General features: G+C 36.7%; 2 protein-coding genes across 2 annotated transcripts in view; one reads left to right on the top strand and one right to left on the bottom strand.

The window, feature by feature from the left end:
• Positions 1 to 65: 65 nt before the first annotated feature.
• LOC134265396 (large ribosomal subunit protein uL16-like) lies at positions 66 to 6,489 on the top strand. Its single transcript, XM_062747608.1, has 5 exons — positions 66 to 194; positions 293 to 351; positions 667 to 913; positions 2,581 to 2,743; positions 6,286 to 6,489. Exons 1-5 carry the CDS (start codon positions 172 to 174, stop codon positions 6,439 to 6,441), a joined length of 648 nt encoding a protein of 215 aa, XP_062603592.1. The 5' UTR covers positions 66 to 171; the 3' UTR covers positions 6,442 to 6,489.
• Positions 6,490 to 13,332: 6,843 nt separating this feature from the next.
• LOC134265398 (voltage-dependent T-type calcium channel subunit alpha-1H-like) overlaps positions 13,333 to 24,887 on the bottom strand; it is a 47,066-nt gene continuing 35,511 nt past the window's right edge. The window contains 8 exon segments of the mRNA XM_062747609.1: positions 13,333 to 17,906; positions 18,388 to 18,523; positions 18,632 to 18,739; positions 20,855 to 20,950; positions 21,704 to 21,859; positions 23,266 to 23,387; positions 23,578 to 23,727; positions 24,404 to 24,534. Coding sequence (XP_062603593.1) covers positions 16,540 to 17,906; positions 18,388 to 18,523; positions 18,632 to 18,739; positions 20,855 to 20,950; positions 21,704 to 21,859; positions 23,266 to 23,387; positions 23,578 to 23,727; positions 24,404 to 24,534 — 2,266 coding nt within the window. The 3' untranslated portion in view covers positions 13,333 to 16,539.

Genomic DNA, 24,887 nt, shown 5'->3' on the forward strand with positions numbered 1-24,887 from the left:
CCGGTAGGTTAGTACACATGATGGACGTAAAAATGACATCCCTCTAAAATCGGCAAAATCTTAAATAATCACAATGACTATCAGTTTGTATTTCATGTAAATAAAATGATACATCTTTAGTGTAACTAACTAAGTAATTATTATCATGTTTTCTATTCATTTCAGTTCAAAATGGGGCGCCGACCAGCTCGGTGGTAAGTAGAAGGTTGTACATAAACACGAGAAATGTCATAAATTCAGTGTACATTATTCCCTTACAGTATATTTGACATTGCCACCATTGTCATTTCAGTTACCGGTATTGTAAGAACAAACCATACCCAAAGTCCAGATTTTGTCGTGGTGTCCCAGGTAAATGAACCTTTTGAAGTGTAAAATGGGGGGGGGGGGGTATAGAAATAATAGTAAAACTGAAATGTATTTTTATAGTGGGGGGGGGGGGTGTCTTTGTATGACAGAATATAGCATTATATACCATAGAAAGAGATGCATTCTTAGATAATTTTATGAAATATATTGTAGATATTTGGTGAACATGCTTTTCAGTCAGATCTGTTAAATGTTAAAGAAGGTAGTTGAAGATTTGGAACATGTTACTGTAATTAGGTATTATGTCATTTCTTTATTTAAAATCAATAGGAAGTAATATGTAATTACCAATTATAGATCCCAAGATCCGTATCTTTGATCTTGGAAGGAAGAAGGCCAGGGTTGACGACTTTCCTCTGTGTGTACATCTCGTATCAGATGAATATGAACAGCTCTCTTCTGAGGCCTTAGAGGCAGGGCGCATCTGTGCCAACAAATACTTGGTCAAGAACTGTGGTAAAGACGCTTTCCACATGCGGATACGGGTGCACCCCTTCCACGTCATCAGAATCAACAAGATGTTGTCATGTGCCGGAGCCGATAGGTAAAATTGTCGTCAAAATCAGTATTGTACGTGCATGAATTAAGATCCCGTATTATTACTTAGGAACTTTTAAAATTAGAGGTGCACCAATGTTTGCCAAAGACTTGGAAGTTTTTCCGATCCTTTGGTTTGATATGTGTGCATGTGTATATAATTAAAACATGGTGACAGGGCCATAGAAATTTTGGAATACAAATCAATTAACAGACCTGATTTGTTAATTGAAATTATGCCAGTCTTTTGCATTTTTCCTTTTGTATAAAACTGGCATGATTTCTGCATGGCAATTTGGTGGTGTTTAGGTCAAAGAAATTTTTGCTGTGCACAAAATATCAAGAGAATGTAGTTTAGCTCTGTGAAAATAACCACTTAATGGTGACCTTTTTTTGATTCTCCAACTTTAAATTTTACTTCTGGCGCATAAAATTATGGTTGGTCATATTAGCAAAAGTTTTCCATCGGAACATTATAAACCCATCATGGATACCATTAAGACTCGTTATGAAATGGAAATTCTAAATCCAAATGCATACCACCAGATCAAGGGGATTTTTGCCCAATTTATCTGATGAAACATGGCAAACACTGGACACTGGTTTATTTTTGATGAGGCCAAAAAAATAATAGTCTTGTTTCCTGCTACCAGCCTGAAAAAAATGGGTAGGTAGAAAAATTATTTTATTTTTTAATTTTATTTTATTTTTTCCAACGGTTATTTTTGGGTATGACTATGAATTACTACAAAACCAAATTAAACATGTTATAGCTAGGTCAATATAATCTGTTAAAATGAAATTCCATTTCTTTTGATGCACAACTCAAATGGAATTTTATGAACATCCATATTTTAAACATATAGTTCATGAAATACAATTTGAATATATATATATATATTTTTTTTTTCACTTTTGGAACATAAGATTCCTGCAATTTCCAATTTTTTCCCCCAAAAGCTTAAAAATACTTTAGGGTCGGGTGTAAAAAAAAAAATAGGGTAGGTCAGGTAGCAGGAAACAAGACTGTTTTTTTTTTGGGCCTGATATACATATAATATTCAAATGCTGTGTTGATTCTGAATTCATTGAATTGACACTTGGACAAACTTTTTACAGAATCCGAAAAGGCCATTTATATATCTGTTCAGGGATTTATGTATACATGTACATGCTGTATGATATGAATTGCAAGCAGTATGTGCTGAATATAAGATATTTGTAAACTTGTGCATGGAATGTTGAGATGCAGAGACCTATGGCTAAGTATGTGCTACATCCTTAAATGTCATTGTTATTGTGTTGACGTGTATGAGACAGTACCATGCTTCAACCTTATAAGTCATATTTACTGTGCATGTATTAGACGGTACCCTCCATCATAACATGTCATTTGTTGTTGTTGTGTATAAGACAGTAGCCTTCCCAGTCTTGTCCTGTATGTCTTGCTTGGGTCTCTATTACTGTCAGATTGATGTGCTGTGTCGCTTTTTTCAAGGCATGATTTTATGTGTATATTGAAACGGTTTAACACAGCTACATATAAACCTGTTACCTGAATGAGCCAATTTTATGCAAAATAATTCCAAACAATCTAAAAAGAAAATAGAAAGATGTGAAAATGGTACTTGATTAATAAAACTACAGCTTTAGTTTGGTGTGATATTTTTGTAGGCTTCAGACAGGGATGAGAGGAGCTTTTGGTAAACCCCAGGGAACTGTAGCCCGCGTACACATTGGACAGCCAATCATGTCTGTACGTGCCCGTGAAACTCACCAGGCCGCTGTTGTCGAAGCTCTCAGGAGAGCCAAATTCAAGTTCCCAGGACGACAGAAGGTATGACAGAAATATTTCAAATAAACACAGATTATAAACATCGTAGATAGGCTTAGTATGTAGGTCTACATAGAGCTATGATCTTGAGCAGTTAGCTGGGGTAGCAGCCACACAGAGACAAATTTGAATATTGATTCAATTGCATTCATACTTCAGTATATGTATAAATCTAACCTCTAACGAGAGCTACTTCACTCTTCTCATCTACTTCACTCTTCTCATCAGAAGAGATTATTTTGGTCAATTCCATATATAACATCTTTCTTCTTCACATCTTCATGGATTCTAGCATATTCCTTCTTTTACATGGGAAATTGGTATAACACAGCCCAGGAGGCATACTCAGCATCAAAATATAAGTAGTTTGAAGAAATCGTTTTCAGAGTAAAATATAACTAGTTACATCTATACAGTACCAGCTCCATCAGGTAGGCTTTATAGGCCTGGTGGCGTTTCATTACTGTTATGGTATACTCTGCCATATCTCTAGTCTTGATGCTACATTTGTGTAGATATTGAGCAGTGGTTAGGGCAACAGATGTACATTTACTATAGAAACCCAGGCTATTCCAGTAAATTTACGGTGTATACCAGAAATAATAAAAGAAACAATTATATTCACTGTAGAAACCCCAGCTATTCCAGTAAAATTACAGTATATACCAGACTTTCGAAGCAAAAAATAAAAGCTACAATGTATGTTTACTGTAGACACCCCTGGTTATTCCAGTAAATTTACAGAATACACCAGACTTCTGAAGCAATAGCAATTGTTCCACAACCTCTCAGTCTTTATGTTTATGTAAGATATCCAAATAGCTTTAGAGAAATAGAGATACACATCAAAATCCTTGAAATGTTGCTGGCTAAGAAATATGTAAGATTGCTAGGATAAAATGGATATTAAAAAAAATGACTTGAAAAATGTTGCACTTCATAAAGTAGGTATGCCATAATTTGAAAGGGACTTGAATGAGCTTGTTGGGATCTGTTCAATACTGTGTTCTATAAACATCAATTAATTCCCTCTGTAAACAGTTCTAGCTCCTCTAGATGTTATTATAGTCTAGATGGCGTTCCCTAAACTGTGAGAGAAATTTGTAAGACTCGCTATGTCATGTTCTGTAACAATCGGGACTTGATACACTGTTCTTACTACATTTCACATTAGTGTTGAGCCGTTATAAGCATATCAGCAGCCTTTTCTCGACTCAACATGAAAAATTATTGTAAACAAGCATTCTAATTGTATACCATCGTTGGAAACCCACGGATGATCTCGTCTTTACTTATCACCTGTGAGCAAACTTGCCGAAAAATCGTTGTATGTAATTAAATATGCATGGGTCATTTGATTGGCCGCTTCACGTAGTTGCGATGCCAAACAACGAATTACAGTTCACGTTATGTATGCATGTTCGGCATTGCCAAAAACATGAAAAACTCATTCCGTAGTTAACACAGCTGATAAATCCACTCACCGGTGCATTTTGCAGTTAGAAAGAGGTACTCCTATATAATATCTGACGGATATTAATGTCAGTGACCTGTACGAATTGACTTTCATAGATTTAAATCAAATTTCGCACGTTTTAATGAGCGTCAAAATATTTACCATAAATAGCAAAGTAATAAACGTATTTTTCAAAATTGAAGAGTTCGGAACTTCCAATTTTCTGATTGGTTGACAGTGATTTTTCTACACTCAATTTAGGTCCGAATATTGGCCCTTTCCCCTCTCCAAAATTACCTATTTTTTCCCAATTTTCAACTGCTTTTTTCCCAAAATCATGACGTATTGTTTTGATTATATTGAATTTTTTATGTACGACTTATCTAAAATGGAACACTATTGTTTTTGGTCATTCGGACGCTTAAAATAATGGCGAAAAACAGGAGTTTATTTGTGTGTTTGCAAGACTTAGATTTAAACACATCGATCATGTGGATGTCAAACCTTGTGTGTCAATACATCGTAAGAAAATTAATATGCATGTGAATCGGTTAAATATAGCTTTATTTGTAAATTTCAAGGACTAATAGTTAGAACTACAACAAGCTTCCTTGATTTCACGAAGATTAAACTGTTTCTTAATCCTGTAGATACTAGCATTGCAGAGAAATACAGCAATACATACTTGTAAATCGTGTCAAGATTATTCCATCTCCAATGCGAGCAATACCGAGAAATCGGGAATGATTTTTTCTCAATTATGTCTACCATAATGGCAAAAAATAGAATATAGGACAATCAAAGAACAAAAATGAAAGAAAATGAAAAATGTAGAACTGTGTCCATTTTGTTGAAAAATTCTGTAGCAAATGAATTTAATAAATGATGTTACATTTACTTATATATTTAATTTTACTTGTCAATATGAAGGTTAATTACAATCTTATTGTTTTTCCCAATTTGACACTTGTAAATGTCGACAATTTTTCCCAATTGAAAAGGCCCAGGCCCCTTTTAAAAATTGTAGAAAAATCACTGGTTGACTAAAAACAACAAATTAGCATATTTTACGGCGATATTTCAGCGAGTTTGGCCACGGGTGATAAGTAAAGACAAGATCACCCGTGGATTTCTGATGATGATTGTATACCTAAGCAATACACTTCCCCTGCTAGGATCCCCTTTTCTCTTTAGGATACAAGCTTGTTTTGAACATTAATTTAGTGCATTACAAACCAGATTTTAATTCCAATTATGAAATATTAAAAAAGCCATATTTCCGTAAAAAAAATCAGTGATGCGGAACGAAATGCAAACTTGATCTGTAACTTGTCAAGATATATTGTCATACCAAAAAAAGCTCAATATCTTCAAGCGTTTAGAAAAAGAAGTGCGGAAAACCAAGTGGGACAGACTTACGGTCAGGCTCATAGGAAATCTGTAGTTCCCTCATTTTTACCAGTTTCACAGTTATGCTTTCACAAGTCTTCCCTACCACTAAATCAGAATTTGGCTTTTCATCGTAGGAAAATAATGTTAACATGTTTGATTTCTGTTACACATACCTGAATCTATGTAACTTTATTGAGCCTCTATGAAAATTTTATCAGTAAAACTGTGAAATGGCTCAATTTATAAATGAATGTGATGATACAATCCATTCACATATAGTTTTATAGTTGCATAAACAGTTCTAGCTCCTCTAGATGTCGTCATGGTCTAGGTGGCGTTCCCTAAACTGTGAGAGAAATTTGTAAGACTCGCTATGTCATGTTTTGTAACAATCGGCACATGATACACTGTTCTTACTACAAACTATCATCAATTAATTCTACCATCAATCAGCTGACATTAGAATGATTAAGAATGTTCAAATCAGCAAAATGGTTTTAATTTTGAGGCATACAAAATATGATGAACTCAAGTTTCTTGCAACATGAGCAAATATGAGCTCTAATTATGATCATATTATTATTATTTTTTCCCACCAACAATCCTTTTTCATCTGTCTGCAATTACAAAGTAACCATCACAAACCCCTGTACATCTTGAGATGTGTATTGAGTGTTGTTTTATTCTGTGATTGTAGATTCACGTCTCCAAGAAGTGGGGCTTCACTAAGTGGGACAGGCCTCAGTACGAAGTGATGAGGGCTGATGGACGACTAATTCCAGACGGCGTCAATGTACAGTATAAACCTAACAAGGGGCCTCTCAAAGCCTGGATGGACAGACAGAGAGTCTAACCTATTTTATTGTGATCTGGACAGAAAAAATAAACATGTGGGCCTTCACTTGTCTTTATTGTCATTTTTAGCTCACCTCGACAAAGTTGGGGGGAGCTTTTATTAGGGCAAGTGATCAGTCCATCTGTCCGTCCAAGATCTCTTGTCCGGAGCATAACTTCTCTCTCCTTGGCCCAATCTGGCTCATACTTTACCCACAGAGTGCCTTAGGGTAAGGGTGTGCAGCGACCTTGAACCATGTTTGTAAGGTCAAAGTCATAGCAGAAGTATATCACATTCTTGTCCGGGGCAATATTTTCTCTCCTCTTGGTCCAGTGTGGCTCATACTTTACAGAGTGCCACTGGGGTCAATGGATGTGCAGTGACCTTGAACAAAGTTTCTGGGTCTATGGTCAAAGTTAAAAATAGCTTCTGTTTAAATTCTTGTCCAGAGCATATTTCCTCTTTCGTTGGCCCATTGTCACCCCTACTAATGTTATTGTGTTTTAAATTCAAGACACGTGGTTTAGGTTGACCCATTCAAAGATTATAGGATGAAACCGGTTTTATAAATAAAATTGGCAATAAATAGGAAATCGGTATAGTCTGTTTGAATACCTGTTTCTATTGAAAAGATGTCCTGTGAAAGATGTGTTTCCATACCTTTCTGAAAGACTTGCATGATTTTCAACAGAAAATGGTGGCTAAAGGGGGAGGGGGGTTAAAATAACAATATATCTTATCATAATTTACGGCGAAATTTAGAGGACACTTGCGACCGATACGCTTGTAAAAATGTGTAATATCTACACTGACAAACCTTTTTTTGCCTTATATGGCTATTGTTATTGATACACACAGAGGTTTTTACCACAAGCAACTGAACAATCGTTGAATAGCAACGTGTACACCAGATACAATGTTTACATTTTACTTCGAACACGTGGTTCAGATCAATCTATGATCATGTCAGTGGAGTGCAAATTTTTTTTTAAAAAATTCTTATGAGCAAAATACAAAGATTAGAAAGTATGAAAGATGTCACGGGCGTTTTTAATCTTTTGTTAATTAGACAAAAATATGTTTAATAAAATGTACTTTGTGTCAAGTTCAGAACACCAGCACTTCAACAAGGGTAAAGAAAACGAGCAGCATCTCATGCATTTAAATGGACGAAACAGTTTTTAGTTCACCTGAGCCGAAGGCTCAAGTGAGCTTTTCTGATCACATTTTGTCCGTCGTCCGTCCGTCCGTCTGTAAACTTTTCACATTTTCGACTTCTTCTCAAGAACAACAGGGCCAGTTTTGACCAAACTTGGTACAAAGCATCCTTGGGTGAAGGGGAATTTAAATTATTAAAATGAAGGGCCAAGTCCCCTCACAAGGGGAGATAATCAAGAAAAGGCAAAAATAGGGTGGGGTCATTAAAAAATCTTCTTCTCAAGAACCACTGTGCCAGAAGAGCTGAAACTTATGTGGAAGCATTCTGGGATAGTGTAGATTCTAAATTGTTAAAATCATGACCCCTGGGGGTAGGGCTGGGCCACAATGGGGAATCAAAGTTTTACATAGAAATATATAGGGAAAATCTTTGAAAATCTTCTTCTCAAGAACCACTGGGCTAGAAAAGCTGAAACTTGTGTGGAAGCATCCTGGGATAGTGTAGATTCTAAATTGTTCAAATCGTGACCCCTGGGGGTAGGGCGGGGCCACAATGGAGAATCAAAGTTTTACATAGAAATATTTAGGAAAAATCTTTGAAAATCTTCTTCTCAAGAACCACTGGGCCAGAAAAGCTGAAACTTATGTGAAAGCATTCTGGGATAGTGTAGATTCTAAATTATACAAATCATGACCCCCTGGGGTAGGGCAGGGCCACAATGGGGGATCAAAGTTTTACATAGAAATGTATATAGGGAAAATCTTTGAAAATCTTCTTCTCAAGAACCACTGGGCTAGAAAAGCTGAAACTTGTGTGGAAGCATCCTGGGATAGTGTAGATTCTAAATTGTTCAAATCGTGACCCCTGGGGGTTGGGCGGGGCCACAATGGGGAATCAAATTTTTACATAGAAATATATAGGGAAAATCTTTGAAACTCTTCTTCTCAAGAACCACTGGGCCAGAAAAGCTGAAACTTATGTGGAAGCATCCTGGGGTAGTGTAGATTCTAAATTGATCAAATCATGACCCCCTGGGGTAGGGCAGGGCCACAATGGGGAATCAAAGTTTTACATAGAAATATATAGGGAAAATCTTTGAAAATCTTCTTCTCAAGAACCACTGGGCTAGAAAAGCTGAAACTTATGTGGAAGCATCCTGGGATAGTGTAGATTCTAAATTATACAAATCATGACCCCCGGGGTTGGGCAGGGCCACAATGGGGAATCAAAGTTTTACATAGAAATATATAGGGAAAATCTTTGAAAATCTTCGTCTCAAGAACCACTGGGCCAGAAAAGCTGAATCTTATGTGAAAGCATTCTGGGATAGTGTAGATTCTAAATTATACAAATCATGACCACCTGGGGTAGGGCAGGGCCACAATGGGGAATCAAAGTTTTACATAGAAATATATAGGGAAAATCTTTGAAAATTTTCTTCTCAAGAACCACTGGGCCAGAAAAACTGAAACTTATGTGGAAGCATTCTGGGGTAGTGTAGATTCTACATTGTTAAAATCATGACCCCCGGGGGTAGGGCAGGGCCACAACAGGGAATCCGTCAAGTTTAACATTGAAATATAATCTTCACCTCAAGAACCACTGGGCTAGAAAAGCTGAAACTTGTGTGGAAGCATCCTGGGATAGTGTAGATTCTAAATTGTTCAAATCGTGACCCCTGGGGGTAGGGCGGGGCCACAATGGGGAATCAAAGTTTTACATAGAAATATATAGGAAAAATCTTTGAAAGTCTTCTTCTCAAGAACCACTGGGCCAGAAAAGCTGAAACTTATGTGGAAGCATCCTGGGGTAGTGTAGATTCTAAATTGATCAAATCGTGACCCCCGGGGGTAGGACGGGGCCACAATGCTGAATCAAAGTTTTACATAGAAATATATAGAAAAATCTTTGAAAATCTCATCTCAAGAACCACTGGGCCAGAAAAGCTGAAACTTTAATATTTGCACATGGAAGCATCCTGGGGTAGTGTAGATTTCAAAATGTCTAAATTATGATCAGTGGGGTAGGGTGAGGTCGCAATATGTATTAAATGGTCAAAGCTTCTCAGGTGAGCGATGTGGCCCATGGGTCTCTTGTTACATAATTAAACTCGTGATCACGTGTTTTGGCCAGGGCATACACCTGACAATTGTATTCACCAATAGTACAACAAAAGAATTAATAGAGACGCAAATCGCTTTCAATTGCAACATGACTTTGAGAAACCTAGACTTCCATCGTTTATTCAACAAATGAATTATGTGTCATTGTGAGCATGAAAATAATACAATTTAAAAAAGATGCTTTTCATTTACGAAATGGATGGAAAAATGGGCTTTGTGCCTTTCCGATCGCCATAAGATTTTCCTTTTCTTTCAAGCAGAAAATTCCTGTAGTATTCATAGTAACCCAAAATGCAATTCTCATTCAGCTGATTGGTCAGTTAAAGTCATGTTGGTGCCTCATTTGCTAATCTGACGCCAAAAAGTATAGCCCGGTTCCCACGCTAGAATATTTGTCCTGAAAGAAATTTTAATTCATGACTGCAGAAATTGTATCATAGAGAATACTTATTTAAGTTTGAATGAATTCAAGAGAGTTTGAAGTACATTTCTACAGATATTATAGAGTGGTGAAAACTAAAACGCAACATAATTTTTCTGTTTACCATGTCTCCACGTGCTAGTCACTTCCTAGCCACGTTTCCGTGAATAATTTACCCTATCTCGCTGTAGTCTCGCTAACTCTCACCAGAGCTACTGTCTGAACTCATCGGGTTCTATAATGTGCAGAATACCAAAAAATAAAAGGTTCCGAACACATTAGTAGGGGTGCATTGTGGCTCATACCCACAGAGTGCCTTTTGGAAAATGGTGTGCAGTGACCTTGAACCATGTTTCTAGGTCTTCTACGGTCAAGGTCACGGCAGAACTATTTTCTCTCCCCTTGGTTCATTGTGGCTTATACTTCATATATTGCCACTGGTCAAAGGATGTGGGTTAAATTTTTAGCTCACCTGAGCCGAAGGCTCAAGTGTGATCACATTTTGTCCGGTGTCCGTCTGTCTAGCTGTCCGTCTGTCTGTCCGTCTGTCTAACTGTCTGTAAACTTTTCACATTTTCGACTTCTTCTCAAGAACCGCTGGGCCAATTTCAACCAAACTTGCCATAAAGCATCCTTGGGTGAAGGGGATTCAAGTTTGTTCAAATGAAGGGCCACGCCCTCATTCAAGGGGAGATAATTGGGAATTAATGAAAATTTGGTGGCATGTTTTAAAAATCTTCTTCTCAAGAACCACTGTGCCAGGAAAGATGAAACTTATGGGGAAACATCCTGGGGTAGTGTAGATTCAAGTTTGTTCAAATCATGACCCCCGGGGTAGGGCGGGGCCAAAATGGCCGACCAAAGTTTTACATAGAAATATATAGGGAAATTCTTTAAAAATCTTCTTCTCAAGAATAGCATAGCCATAATTGATCATATTTATAGGGATGCATCCTCAGGTAGTGTAGATTCAAGTTTGTTCAAATCATGACCCCCGGGGGTAGGGCGGGGCCAAAATGGCTGACCAAAGTTTTACTTAGAAATATATAGGAAAATTCTTTTAAATTATCTTCTTCTCAAGAATAGCAAAGCCATAATTGATGATATTTATAGGGAAGCATCCTCAGGTAGTGTAGATTCAAATTTGTTCAAATCATGACCCCCGGGGGTAGGGCGGGGCCAAAATGGCCGACCAAATTTTACATTGAAATGTATAGGAAAATTCTTTAAAAATCTTCTTCTCAAGAATAGCATAGCCATAATTGATCATATTTATATGGAAGCATCCTCAGGTAGTGTAGATTCAAGTTTGTTCAATTCATGACCCCCGGGGGTAGGGCGGGACCAAAATGGCTGACCAAAGTTTTACATAGAAATATATAGGAAAATTCTTTCAAAATCTTCTTCTCAAGAATAACAAAGCCATAATGGCTTTATTATATTTATATATGGAAGCATCCTCAGGTAGTGTAGATTCAAGTTTGTTCAAATCATGACCCCAGGGGGTAGGTCGGGGACAAATTGGCCAACCAAAGTTTTACATAGAAATATATATAGGAAAATTCTTTAAAAATCCTCTTCTCAAGAATAGCATAGCCATAATGGATCATATTTATAGGGAAGTGTCCTCAGGTAGTGTAGTAATTCAAATTTGTTCAAATCATGACCGCCAGGGATAGGGCAGGGCCACAATGGCCGATCAAAGTTTTACATGGACATATATAGGAAAATTCTTAAAAATCATCTTCTCAAGAATAGCAAAGCCATGATTGGTCATGGGACTACTTTTGGACTACTTTTCAATAATAAACCAATTTCTACTTTTCCTATCAACAGTGCTCAGGTGAGCGATTTGTTTGGGGTGCCGTTCTATTAATACAGTAAATCACAGTGTTGTGGTGATCAAATGTTTTGTTTGAACGGAAAGTTTCTTATCAAACAACTTGCATAATGATGCACAAATTTCTTTAGAAACCAGGAAGAAATTTGTACAGTAAAACACGGTTATTACGAAGTCAGTGGGACCTAAGAAATCACTTTGCTATATCCGTAATTTGTTATAACCGTATACAAAATTCTTTAAATTTATATAGCTGGGGATCCAAAATGACTTCGCTATATCCGTAAATTCGCTATATTCGTGTTCGTACTAAATGAGTTTTGCTGTATTTCAATTTTTTAGGACACCACACTCTTTGCAACTAGCAACTTGACTTTCACTGAAATGGGGATTTTAAAAACTCAGAAGAGGGAGAGAGAGTCCTCCCTTCTGTAAACCAAGTTTTGCAATGAATTTAACATTAAATCCGAGTTCATGTATATTGCAGTTATATTCATGGAATATTCTACAGGTATTCCAATGGTGTGTCATTACATGACAATCGAGTCAAATGGAAAATTTTACCACTTCAATCAGCTTCATTGCAAGTACTTCTGTGCCCTAAATTAATCAGATGCTTCTACTATGTCTCATTGTACCTGTCAAGGTTTCAAATGCTGCAATTTCAGCTAAAGAATGACCTGGAGGTTAATGTTATAGAGCAGATTAAAGTTTTTGGAGCAGGTCCATTTCCAAGCAATTATAAGCCCTGTGTTCACCATGCATGGATCATACATTTAAGGCCGTTTATATTTTCTCCCTTCACCAGCATGATGGCCAAGGGGCATTAACTTTGGGAAATGCATTATCTTAAAAATTATACATACATTGATACCAAGTGCTGTATGCACCGATGACATTTAAAGAAGATGGGCGAACAAGGTGTGCAGAATGCCTTTAGCTTCATGCAGATTTATAAAAAATTATATTCAATTTGTAAATTAAGTATTTTGAGCTGAGTTCTCATAAATGAAATTTAAAAAAAAACAACACTTTTCTGAGAGAAAAAAAAGGATCATGGAAAAAATTCTTTCATTACGAAAAAACAGGGATCTGAACCCTAGCTTATAAAAATAGTGGAAGATATTGCTTTGAGACTTAAATTAACTTAACCAAACAATTGAAGATTTTGATCTTTCATATATATTGTAGAATATTGTTGTTTTGCTCTCATGTAAATCTAGTGATTCAGGTTTATTAAGCATGAGATTGACACATTGTTCTACCTGAAAAATGTCGTGAACATGGTAACTGCTGCAAGTATTTTAAAAGTCCAGTGCTCTCAATACTGTATGTATTGAATCAGTTAAAACAAGAAAAAACATGGTACAATTTAAAATCCATTTTTAATTTTCATCAATTCGTGAATGTCTAAATATACATAAAATGTGATAAAACAAAAACATTACAAAAGAGACTTCTGTACATTAATGAATCTGCCACAGGATTTCTTATAAAAACACCACTCAAAAGGTGACCTAACTACCTGAGCTAGTGAAGAAAAAAATTGTATCACTACACCATCTCACACACACAGTATAAACAGGCATCACATGCACGTCACGTCATACTGTCAGAATATAGCGGAACAAAGAAATAACTGACTTGCGCAGGCCAGTCTGCTATAAAGTTATTACATAAACAGTTCAAGAATTTATCAATAGTTAACTTTCTTGTTGTCAATGTCTTCAGAGATTATTTGGATTTTTATTTCTACAATGATTGGACTGTTTCCCATTTTGAAAATAATAAAACAAAGTTTGATATATAAAATAGTAAAAATCTGTTAAATTGCTGTAAAGTGGTTTGATAGAGGGCCAAAAGATGTAATCTAAAATTGAAAAACATATTTGTACAGAAAGTCTTGAAGATACAATATACAGATATCAAAACATATAAAGAGTTTGCGAGTATGAGTTGTGAATTTTTATTTCTTTGAAACTGAGCATCACTGGAAAAAAATTGCAATCAGGTCAATGTAAAAGAGCAACCATTCAAGTTAATATGATGGGGCAATAAGTCAAGTCTGTGTAATAGAGAGATAACCTATACCAGTCAGTCATGTCAATGTAATAGAGATTACATGTACAAGTCAGGTCAATGTAATAGAGATTACATGTACAAGTCAGGTCAATGTAACAGAATGAGAACACCTACATTTCAAGCAGGTCAAAGTTACTCAGTAAATTACATGTGCAAATCAAACTAGAACTGTCCAAACGGGACAAAATACCCCCCGCTGGGTTTTTCAGAAGTAAGTTTTTCCTTAATGAAGATATGTATCAAACATGAATTTTTCTTCCAGTGACCTTGAACTTCCCCAAATGACCTTGGGTCAAGGTCAAGACACACCCTTGGGTCATGGGCATCTTTGTGTGAAATGAGAACCTACCAAGTTTATCCATAAGAAAGATATGGATCGGACACAAATTATGAATTTTATTTCCAGTGACCTTGAACTTCTCCAAATGACCTTGGGTCAAGGTCATGACACACTCTTAGGTCATGGGCAATCTTTGTGTGAAATGAGAACCTTCGAAGTTTATCCATAAGAAAGATATGGATCGGACACGAATTATGAAATTTTTCTTCCAGTGACCTTGAACTTCCCCAAATGACCTTGCATCAAGGTCATGACACACCCTTGGGCCATTAACAATCTTTGTGTGGAATGAGAACCTACCAAGTTTATCCATAAGAAAGATATGGACCGGACACGAATTATGAAATTTTTTTTCCAGTGACCTTGAACTTCCCCAAATGACCTTGGATCAAGGTCATGACACACCCTTGCTTCATGGGTAATCTTTGTGTGAAAGGAGAACCTACCAAGTTTATCCATAAGAAAGATATGGACCGGACACGAATTATGAAATTTTTCTTCCAGTGACCTTGAACTTCCCCAATGACCTTGGGTCAAGGTCATGACACACCCTTGGGTCATGGGCAATCTTTGTGTGAAACGAGAACCTACCAAGTTTATCTTCAAGAAAGATAATGGACCGGACACGAATTATGAAATTTTTCTTCCAGTGACCTTAAAGTTCCCCAAATGACCTTGGGTCAAGGGCATAACACACCCTTACATCATGGGCAATCTTTGTGTGGAGTAGTAGATTCTAATGTCCCTCTGTAAGAAAGATATGGACCGGACACGATTGCACAGACAGACGGACAGACGGATGGACGGACAAGGTGATTCCTATATACCCCCCAAAACTTCGTTTGCGGGGGGGTGTAACAAGTCTATGTTATGCAATAGATAAAACACAAGTCCATGTAATATATTACAAAAACAAGTATTAAAGTAATGTAATGGATTATAAAACAAGTGTAGAAGATCATTATTGATAAAGAAAAACATGATCACATTTTCAGTATAAAAATCATTTTCTTCAATATGGCAACAACCACATTCGTTGAAAATATCACATCATTATAATAGATCTAAAAACTATAATACTAAATACCCAATATTGCACTTAACCCAGGCAAGTCATATAATTTCATTAAAAAAAATCCGACAGACGTTAACTAGTAAAGATGAGATTCAATTCACAACTGGAAAAAAACTGACTTTTAGCTTCAAGTTTAAGAACTAATGACATAAATTTATCTTATTTCATTGAAAAAAAAATCTTGGTAAAAAGAATTTAAAACTGTTAGAGTTTCTACATCTTCATCCTGAAGACCAAGTTGTAGTGCAATTGAACCATTGCGGCCATAAGATATATATATAATATTGTCATAAAAAATGACTATTTTCAAGAAAACCCGAAGTGTTGTTTGAAATGAAGAAAATATAAGGATTAAATACACAAATGAGAGCAGAAGGTGGCACAAGGTCTGAGATCTTAATGAGAAAGCATTAATCAATGATAACATCAAATATGTGGAGGGCATGAGCATGGTCATAAAACAAATGATATGTGGAAAGTTTTGCTTTAAAACAGTCATTCAAACAGACAAACACACATACAGCTCACGCCAGTCATATCAATGTTGCATTGGTCAGAGATGGATAAACATTAAAAGGATTTGGCTTTTTTTCCTGTTGCTTTTGAAATAGTTCTTCACAAGTAAAAAATACAATAACAATGAAGCTCTAGTTATGTATGACATTACCACAAAATATTTACACCACATCAAACTTTTATTCTCCCTAGACTTCATTGCAATCTATTGGATCCCAAAACAGATTTTACATCTTAATTATTTTATGGAACATTTAGCTTACATAGGAACCTTTCATAACTCTCATTCTATTCATTTATAATGACCTGATTTTATAAAATGTTCGAGTTATACAAAGGGAGAGAACTCTTAAATGCTCTGTTAAACAGGCAAGCCATGCAGGAAACAGGACAAACATAAAAATTTTAACAAGTACATGGATTTCACCCGACAAAATCATCACAAGTCTTCAGAAAGTGCTGCCCTCTACTGGAGAACAAAGTTTCCGAGGGTTACCCTCATTCATGAGGCACCACACAAATCCACACTTTAACGACCTTTGACCCTTCACCTATGACCATCAGGAGTCACTTGTCTGATGAACTAGGTTTGGAGTCCGCCTTCTGACACAAGAGTCATCAGAATTTATCACAGGAACATTGAGACATGCCCCCGAGCCGGCTGTAGCAGGAGTTGGCTCCCCTGAGTTGTCTAACATCGGCTCCTCGGAATCATAGGGACATTCCGCCCCCGAGAGGTCGGTATCACTACTCTCCTTACTGTCGCTGTTCAAACGGATTCTACAGGATTCCTTGTCAGGAGAGGGAGGGTCTACTAGTACACTGGGGTCTAGGGAAGGCACTGAGGTCGGGGCTAGGGAGGGGGGATTAGGGGTGGATGATACACTCTCACACGGCACACAACACTCGTCACTTTTTCTCTGGGTTATAGAACTTTGATCATCACAGATCAGTGTCTCTTGAGAGTTACTGGAATTTCCTATACTGAGGTGATCCTGACTCCGATTGTGGTCATTAACTAAGGGACAAGTCACCTCTTCACATTCTAAGTCCTCGACGTCGTCGTGGTCCGTACTGTCGCCCGTGATTAGACGGACCTCCTCGTCGCAGGCAGCCTCCTCCGCTGCCCAGTCCGGGCCGGACAGTTCACAAGAATCGGACTCATATGTGCTACTCCGCTTGAACAGACTTTGTTTAGAACTGGAATTTCTGTGAGGAAGAGTGGGGTTTGGGGAGGGCACCTGGGCCACCTCTAGTTTATGATGTTGTCCTTGTTTTTTCCTACATATCACAGGAGAATTCTGTGTCACTTGAACATTTGGCAAGGCTAGAGAGTTTTGTTCTTGTGAATAATTGGATAAAGCATTCACTAGAGCGTGAAGAGTAGTGGGTCTCATTTGAACCCGAGCCCCTGCCACATGTTTCTCTCTCAGCCTAACTTTTTCTGAGCCACTGCTCTGACTCCGATGTAAACACTTCAGTTTGATGATAGGGTTGTGTGACTTGTTCACTTTTGAGCCTTCCTCGCCTTGTTCGTATAGATTCTTGTTTAGCGTGGGCTGTGACAATGACACAGGATTATCACAACTCGCCGCCTGACAGCGCCCTATATTTGGAGTCCGTATTGGCTCTACATGAGCTGTGGCAGGCGGACTTTCGTATTCACAGCTTTTCTGCCGTACTAACTTCCTGTCTCTTAATCGTTGTTTTTGCTGAGGACTGGTGGATTTTCTATGAGGTTCCTCTGCCAGTCGTGGAATGGCTAACATATTCTCATCCACTGCGGGTTCGGCGTAACTGGAATTATCGGAGTAACTGGAGGAGTAGGGGGAGGGGGGGACATCCAGACTGGATCCCGACATATCCAGACTGACCTCCATAGAACTGCCGTAATTAGAGATTGTAATGTCCACAGGAACTAACTGACCTGGAAAAAGGACACAAGACCTTAAATCATCGAATTAAATTCATTATACCAACCAAAATGACAGCATACAGTGTACTTGAAATTGGATCCATTTCACATATTTTTCATTAAAACCAAAAGTTTGAGAGTTTATGAGGTGCATCCATGTCATTGTGGAGTGATAGATAAATCATCTAATACCAAAATTCATTGACCTTAAGTATTAAAACTAGCTGATGAATTCAATAAAGGACAATTATGTCTGCCCCCAATGATTGAAATGTACGGAATAATGGACTATTATTTATTTACTGGATGTCCTTAATAAAAATTTCCCCTACAGAAATCCGAGATCAGGCCTGGGGGCCATAAAACTTAGCGAGCTCATTTTTGATCTCAGTCTCACTTTTCCACCATACACTGTATATTCCTTAGGAAAAAGTGAGACTGAGATCAAAAGTGAGCTCGTCTACGTTTTATGGCCCCCAGGCCTGGTCATTACCTTTGTCATCTTCATCTGGAGGTTCGTTACTTGGGGGTCGGAAGGTAAAGCTGGGGGGTAGAGAGATTTGTTTACAGACCGGGGTACGAAGTCTCCGAGGGAAGGAGGGTCTCGGGGTCCCAAGTATAGCAGGCACCTGGAACAAATATAACACAGGTATTTAGTTTAATTCATTTGTTAATGTCTTTGTTTGTATTCTGGAAACAAAATATCAAAGCCAAACCCAGACATCCGACTTTCTGACCTCCTCATCTTTTGTGACATTTCCGTCGACGTCGTCTTCCTCCTCCTCTCCGTCCTTTTCTGGATCCTCCCCATTCCCTCCATCATCGTCCAGCAACCTGTGGGACTCCTGGTCAAATAGCAACAGAATCAATTAGGGAGGTCGATCAAATATCAATTATTATGCTTCCTGTCAGTTTCTCCCTATATAACACATACCCAACTATTCTCGCATAGTGTTCAAAGGATTTATATAGCATAAGCATACTATGCCGAAATAGTGCACGGCCTCATTTTCTGAAGAAAATCCGACAAATAACGCCCATACCGGGGAGCGCACGACGAGAATGTGGACGCGCTACCAATTACACCACAGACGCCGTTATCTATAGTATTGTACTATAATATATATAAACTTAGTTTCAAATATTTTACACTTAAGATTAAAAATAAGCAAAATGATTCTTATAAAATAGTTTCTTGCAACCCCCCTTCCTTCACTCAAATACTTTTCTCTAAAACTATCTGTAGATTATACCTATAGCAACGAACGTTCAAAATTAAAGAAAAAGATTATGATGTACATGTTGTACAAGGTGACGTCATAATAGAGTAGACGAATGTAACAGGTGATGAGACATTGGGAATGGAGAAAATATTGCCGTTTTTATACAATAACAACAGCCAGCATAATAATAATAATAGTGTTGTGCTTTGCTTGCACTAAAATTAGGGTTTGACACATAGTGCACTTGCCTCCGGCTCCTGCACCATGTGTCAAACCCTGACTACTATTTAGGCATATTGCACGCAAAGCACAACACTATTATATAAATAGAAACATCTCGAATCAAATAGCGTTGTCAAAAATCAAATAGCGACACCAAAATTCAAATTGTAAAGTCCATAATTAAATAGAAACAAAAGAAATCAGAAGAGACACCACAAGTCAATTAACAAAGTTATCCTTACAATATCAAATTTCAAGGTTAGAATTTTGTCTACTTAATTTTCAAAATACTGTGAGATACATGTATAATTTAATAATTTCAGTAACAGTTAATAGTAACAATTAACAGTACACTATTTACAATAATGTATTATGAATGCAATTTTTTTTCATTTTAAAAACTATTTCGAATGCAAAATTTCTTCTTTTTTCAAAAATTAAATAAGTCTCATCACAACTAACAGCAACTGAAAAGAACAGAATAGCTGACTCTAAACTACAACCAGTGTACATGTAATAAGCTGCTCTCTGTTTATAAATACTTAATGGATGACTACAGATTATCAGATAACATAATCACTACACATAAAAGACTTCATTGAATCTGCTGCCCAAAAATGTATCGTTCACTCCATATCTTAAAGTGGCACAGTGACACACAAAGGGGAAAAGGGAAAATTGACAAATATAGAATTTTCGCATGACCTCTGTAAATTTTGTTCAATTCCTTAAAGTATTAGGTTTCAGAAAATTACAGGTTTCAGAACCTAAAAATTAAATTTTTATGGGGAAAAATAAAAGTAAAAATAATTTCTGTCTGCCCCAGAACAAAAATATTGCAAAATACCCTGGCACTTCTTCCTCCCTATTATACGTGTGCGCAGAAAAGTGTTGAATAAGTTTCCATAGTTACCATGGTCTCAGGTATCCACGAATGAATATAAGTAGACCAAAAAAATTGATGTAATCTTTTTAAAAAGTTGTTAGAACATATTTCTCACCTTTGCATGCTCCAGTTGAATTTTGTTTACAAGTTTGAGCTAAAAATAAGAGTAGCGTGACCTTGACATATACGAAACAATGAAACGGTAGATACAACCTTTGTTTTTCTGGCACTTATATTGTGGAGTCAATTCTTGCAGTTTAATTGTCATATCTTCGCTATATACTCATAATTTTCGTAAGTCTTTCTCTGTATGCTACAGAATCTTAAAATTAAGATATGATTTTGACTCACTGTGCCACTTTAAGATTTGTTAAAGATTTCTGGAAGTTTTCTCAGATAGATAAGAAAAACTGAATTTGTCATTAGACAGCAAATTCTGATTATTGTCAAATCAGCTGGTTTTCACTTCTGCAAAAAAAGAATAAAATACTACATAATATACTTGTATCATGAAATAAAAAAAATAAATACTAGCTAGTACAAGACAATAACATTTAAAATGTACTAACAACAGTTAAAATGGGGAAGGGAGCATGCAATAATGGTCAAGCTAGACACGCCCCCCTCACCTTGACCGTTAAGCGTAGCATCTCGTTATTGACGCTACACTCCATCTTGAACGCTGCCTCTAGCTCGTCGTCTATCTCCTTATGTTTGTATGTTTCCTGAATCGATCACGATTAGTACAGAACAAATATCCACATGCAAAATTGTTAGTTTCAGATATTTTTATTTGGACTTTATTTGCCAAATTTTCAAGAAATAAAATGATTTACTCTGAAATGCAGAGAAGACTTCTATAAGTTAATTATTAGATATTCTAATTTTCAATCTAATTCAATAATCTGTGGAATTTTTTGAAGAACTTTTCTAATGGAAGTCATAAATTAATCTAAGATTTCAGGATCTCCGAGAGGACAATTAGTAAATAATGTATATGACTCCCAAGTTTTGTGAATTAAAAATTATGGAAGTCATTCTGAATTATCAGATGTTTAAAAGACATTAAAAAAACAAAAATCAAATAGAAAATGCATAAATGTAATATTAAAAGTGCTTAAAGGTATAAACTGGTAACTGGTGCATGTTTTTTTTTTTTTTTTTTCAAAATTGATATTAGTTTTAAAACAGGTCTTGTGTACAATGACAAAGAAGAAATATAAAATTTGTGATTCAAATTTATATCAATCAAAACATAAGGCCAAGTCATCTTGAATAATTATAAGTTTAGAAAATTACCTAATTAATTTGTCACAGATTAAATTTCTACTCTCACATTATATATTATATATAGGTTTTTTTTGACAGAGAATTGACCTTATCTCCAGAAACACTGTAAATAAAGCTGTAACAAGAGGAAATATGAAAATCCCAATGCAAACACTGTAAGACTATAAAGATAAATTAACCCGACGTACCTCTAAATGTTTCATGAGGACGGCCACCACTACGTTCACGAGGACAAACTGGGCCATCAGGACGAACACTACAAAGAAGACGGGGGCGATAAACGTACTGACGCAGCAGTTTGTCAGACATTTCTCCGAGGAGTCGCAGTCGTCACGCAGGGTGTCCTAAAGACAATCAAAATCAGCTGTTAAGTCGTCAAGGTCAAACCAAATTAAGACATCTGAGTTAAGCTTACAAATACAGAGCAAATAAGGGGAGGAAACTTCAATGTTTAGCTGTAGGAGGGTCTCGCTATACTCAGTGTTCTGTATACATTCACAGGCATCGGAACCGGGCAATCTAATTAAAATTAGATGTTAAATCCGCTCGCATACTCACTACACTAACATCTTACAACATCCCATAGAAGGTCACGTCAGAGGTCAAATTCGGAACAACTCTAGACTTATTCGCTTCACCAATATTCGATGATTTTCAGGTGATGATTTGATTGGTTAACAGAATTTGATCTCTGACGTGACCCTCTATGGGATGTTGTTATGTGTTAGTGTAGGGAGTATGCGAGCTGATCTAACATCTAATTTTAATTAGATTGGGGAACCGGGGGGCTAAGCCCCCCCACTTGTTTTTTTTTTTACAAATATATACATAATATAGGCATTGAAAATTGGGGTTTACCTTTTTTTGTTGGGGTAGACTTTACTTTACCGGTCCCCAGATCCGCAAGATCCTCGCGCTCATTGGACTATGATGTAACATTTACGTCACTCAACTGAAATATGTTAAATTTGCACACTATTCGAACTGATTAGGGTTAGTCTTGCACCCACCTGAGAGATTAGGGTTAGTCCTTGCACTAGTATTCGACTGATTAGGGTTAGTCTCGCATCCGTCCGAGAGATTAGGGTTAGTCCTCGCACATTATTCGACTGATTAGGGTTAGTTTAGCATCTGCCCGGGAGATTTCGTCTGAACGTCTTAGTCTTTGCATACCATCGATGAATTAGGGTTAGTAAATCGTTCTTTTACATAAGTTAAGAAATTCAATTGTTACTGTAATTTTTCCAAGATCATATAATTCAACTTTAAAGACATTTCGTTCGTTTGTTTACATGGAAGAATGGCTAAGTCCGAAAGAAATGACACTAAGCATGCGCCGCACGCGCTTCGTTCAGAATTATTCTTTGACGACTTTTGCCATGAATAAACAATATTTATTAATTTCTTTCAGAGATTGAGGTTAAAAACTACGTTTAAAAACGAAGTTTTAAACTAAACTTTTAACCGTAGAATTCGATTTTGGGGTCAAAAGGCCAAAAAACCTCGTATTTAAAATTTTTTTCGATCGCTCACGCGATCTCCTATATACTGAAGTCGCCTTCGGCGACACTTCATTTTAGCGCGTTTTTCTGGGGACCGGTAAAGTAAAGTCGTTCCTATTGTTGGTTTAGCCCCCCACTTTCAATTTGTTCCGATGCCTATGCATGTACAACTTTTTGCAACAATTAACAGTGCCTATAATACCAAAGCTTAACATTTTTTACACAGTAAGAAGTTTAAGCTAACTGACCTTCATAATTCCATTCCAGTTGTCTCCAGTGGCAACTCTAAACAAGGTCAGAAATGCCATTCCAAAGTCCTTAAAGTGGGCGTGTTCCCCTAACCCCTCACAGGGATGGGCCTCCGAGCATTCTGAAACAACACATTTAATAAATCATACATCATGAACTTCTAAAATGACTAAATCTAACTCTAGCAAACTGCTTATAAGTTCTTCTAATCGTATCCCCTCACAAGAAGTTGGTTAAAACAGACACATCTCTCACAAGCAGTCATTTAGAAAGACTATGACTCAAGCTCGTCATTGTAGCGATATTTTTACCTAGTCTCCCAAACAGCTCGACTCCGAGAGCCGCGAAGATAAAGAAGAGAAGGAAGAAGAGCAGGGCTAGATTGCCGACCTGCGGCAAGGCCTGTATCACCGTGTCCAGCAGCGCGCGGATTCCCTTCGCCATCTTCAACAGCTTCAACACTGAGAAAAAAGTCAATATTACACTAATTATTAATCATCATCTACGTATACAGCATTATTAGGAATACATTATTTTATAAATAATAGCAGACTTGTATATCAGACTAAGACTTGGGGAATTTCCCCCCTATTATGCCCCAGTTATTCTTGCATTCCTCCTCCTTGTTTAAGAACCGCAAACCCCCTTCTACATTTTTTAATGTCTCTTACTATTCCGATTCTTAAGGCAACCCTGGTACAATTATTTCACTATAATTACCATATAATCCCTATTAACTGCCCCATTCCCTATAAGTGCCCCCTTAGGTCTTTTTCAATTGTCAGGAAATAAGGGCCCCCTGTAAGTGATTAAAATCAACCAGAATCGTATCAAAAAAATGAAGAAAGTGCAAATGAAATTTGTCTATCATCCAATTTCTCAGTGGAAAATGAACAATTTAGCATAATTTGGGTGGATTATCTTCACTTTAAATAAAGTTAGACATTATCTTAGTTGTTTCTTGTATTTATTTTTATTTAATTCAAACAATTTTAAGAAGTTAAATATGACATTAAATATCATAAAAAGAACACCAAAATAACCGCCCCCTTTTTGCAATTTTCTAAGCGCCCAGGGCGGTTAATAGGGATTATACGGTATATCTCAATATCACACTTTTTTGCCTCATAAGCTTACCTCTCGCAATTCTAAGCACTCTCATGACCCTGATGATGGTTGGGTTGATTGGAATTACGTTTGTTTTCATCTCCTCCAGAATGATTCCCACAATCGACAGAATTACAATAAACATATCAAGCTGGTTCCACCTACAATAAACAAACAACCAATTAGAATGCGGGAATAAAAACCTCCAAACAAGGGAAGTAATAATACATGCTGGGTGAAGGCCAACAAGAAAAAAAATCTGTGTAAATTTTGAAAATATTATATTTTCGTTTCTTTACTTCTAAAATCAAACTTTATTCTATTTTACATTTTTAAAAAGAATTGTTTGGAAAGAGTGAAAAAGAATTAGTGAATAAGATATAGGCGAATAAAAAACTGATTACGGTAAATATTATAATAAGAAAGCACACCTACTGTGATATTGTTAACTTTTAAAATGTTTCAGTAAAAATTAATGAGTAATGAAAAAGGAGAATATAATAAGTATTTGCTA

Source organism: Saccostrea cucullata, unplaced genomic scaffold (assembly GCF_032062105.1).
Source record: "Saccostrea cucullata isolate Sc308-1 unplaced genomic scaffold, CSIRO_AGI_Scuc_v1 ctg301, whole genome shotgun sequence".
In the NCBI taxonomy this organism is placed as follows: Eukaryota; Metazoa; Mollusca; class Bivalvia; order Ostreida; family Ostreidae; genus Saccostrea; species Saccostrea cuccullata.

What these genes read in the sequence shown, in the direction of transcription:
- LOC134265396 (XM_062747608.1), top strand. Translation starts at nt 172, where the DNA reads ATGGGGCGCCGACCAGCTCGGTG. An exon ending in GGGCGCCGACCAGCTCGGTG is followed by an intron (nt 195 to 292) that starts GTAAGTAGAAGG and finishes TTGTCATTTCAG; the next exon opens with TTACCGGTATTGTAAGAACA. An exon ending in AGTTCCCAGGACGACAGAAG is followed by an intron (nt 2,744 to 6,285) that starts GTATGACAGAAA and finishes CTGTGATTGTAG; the next exon opens with ATTCACGTCTCCAAGAAGTG.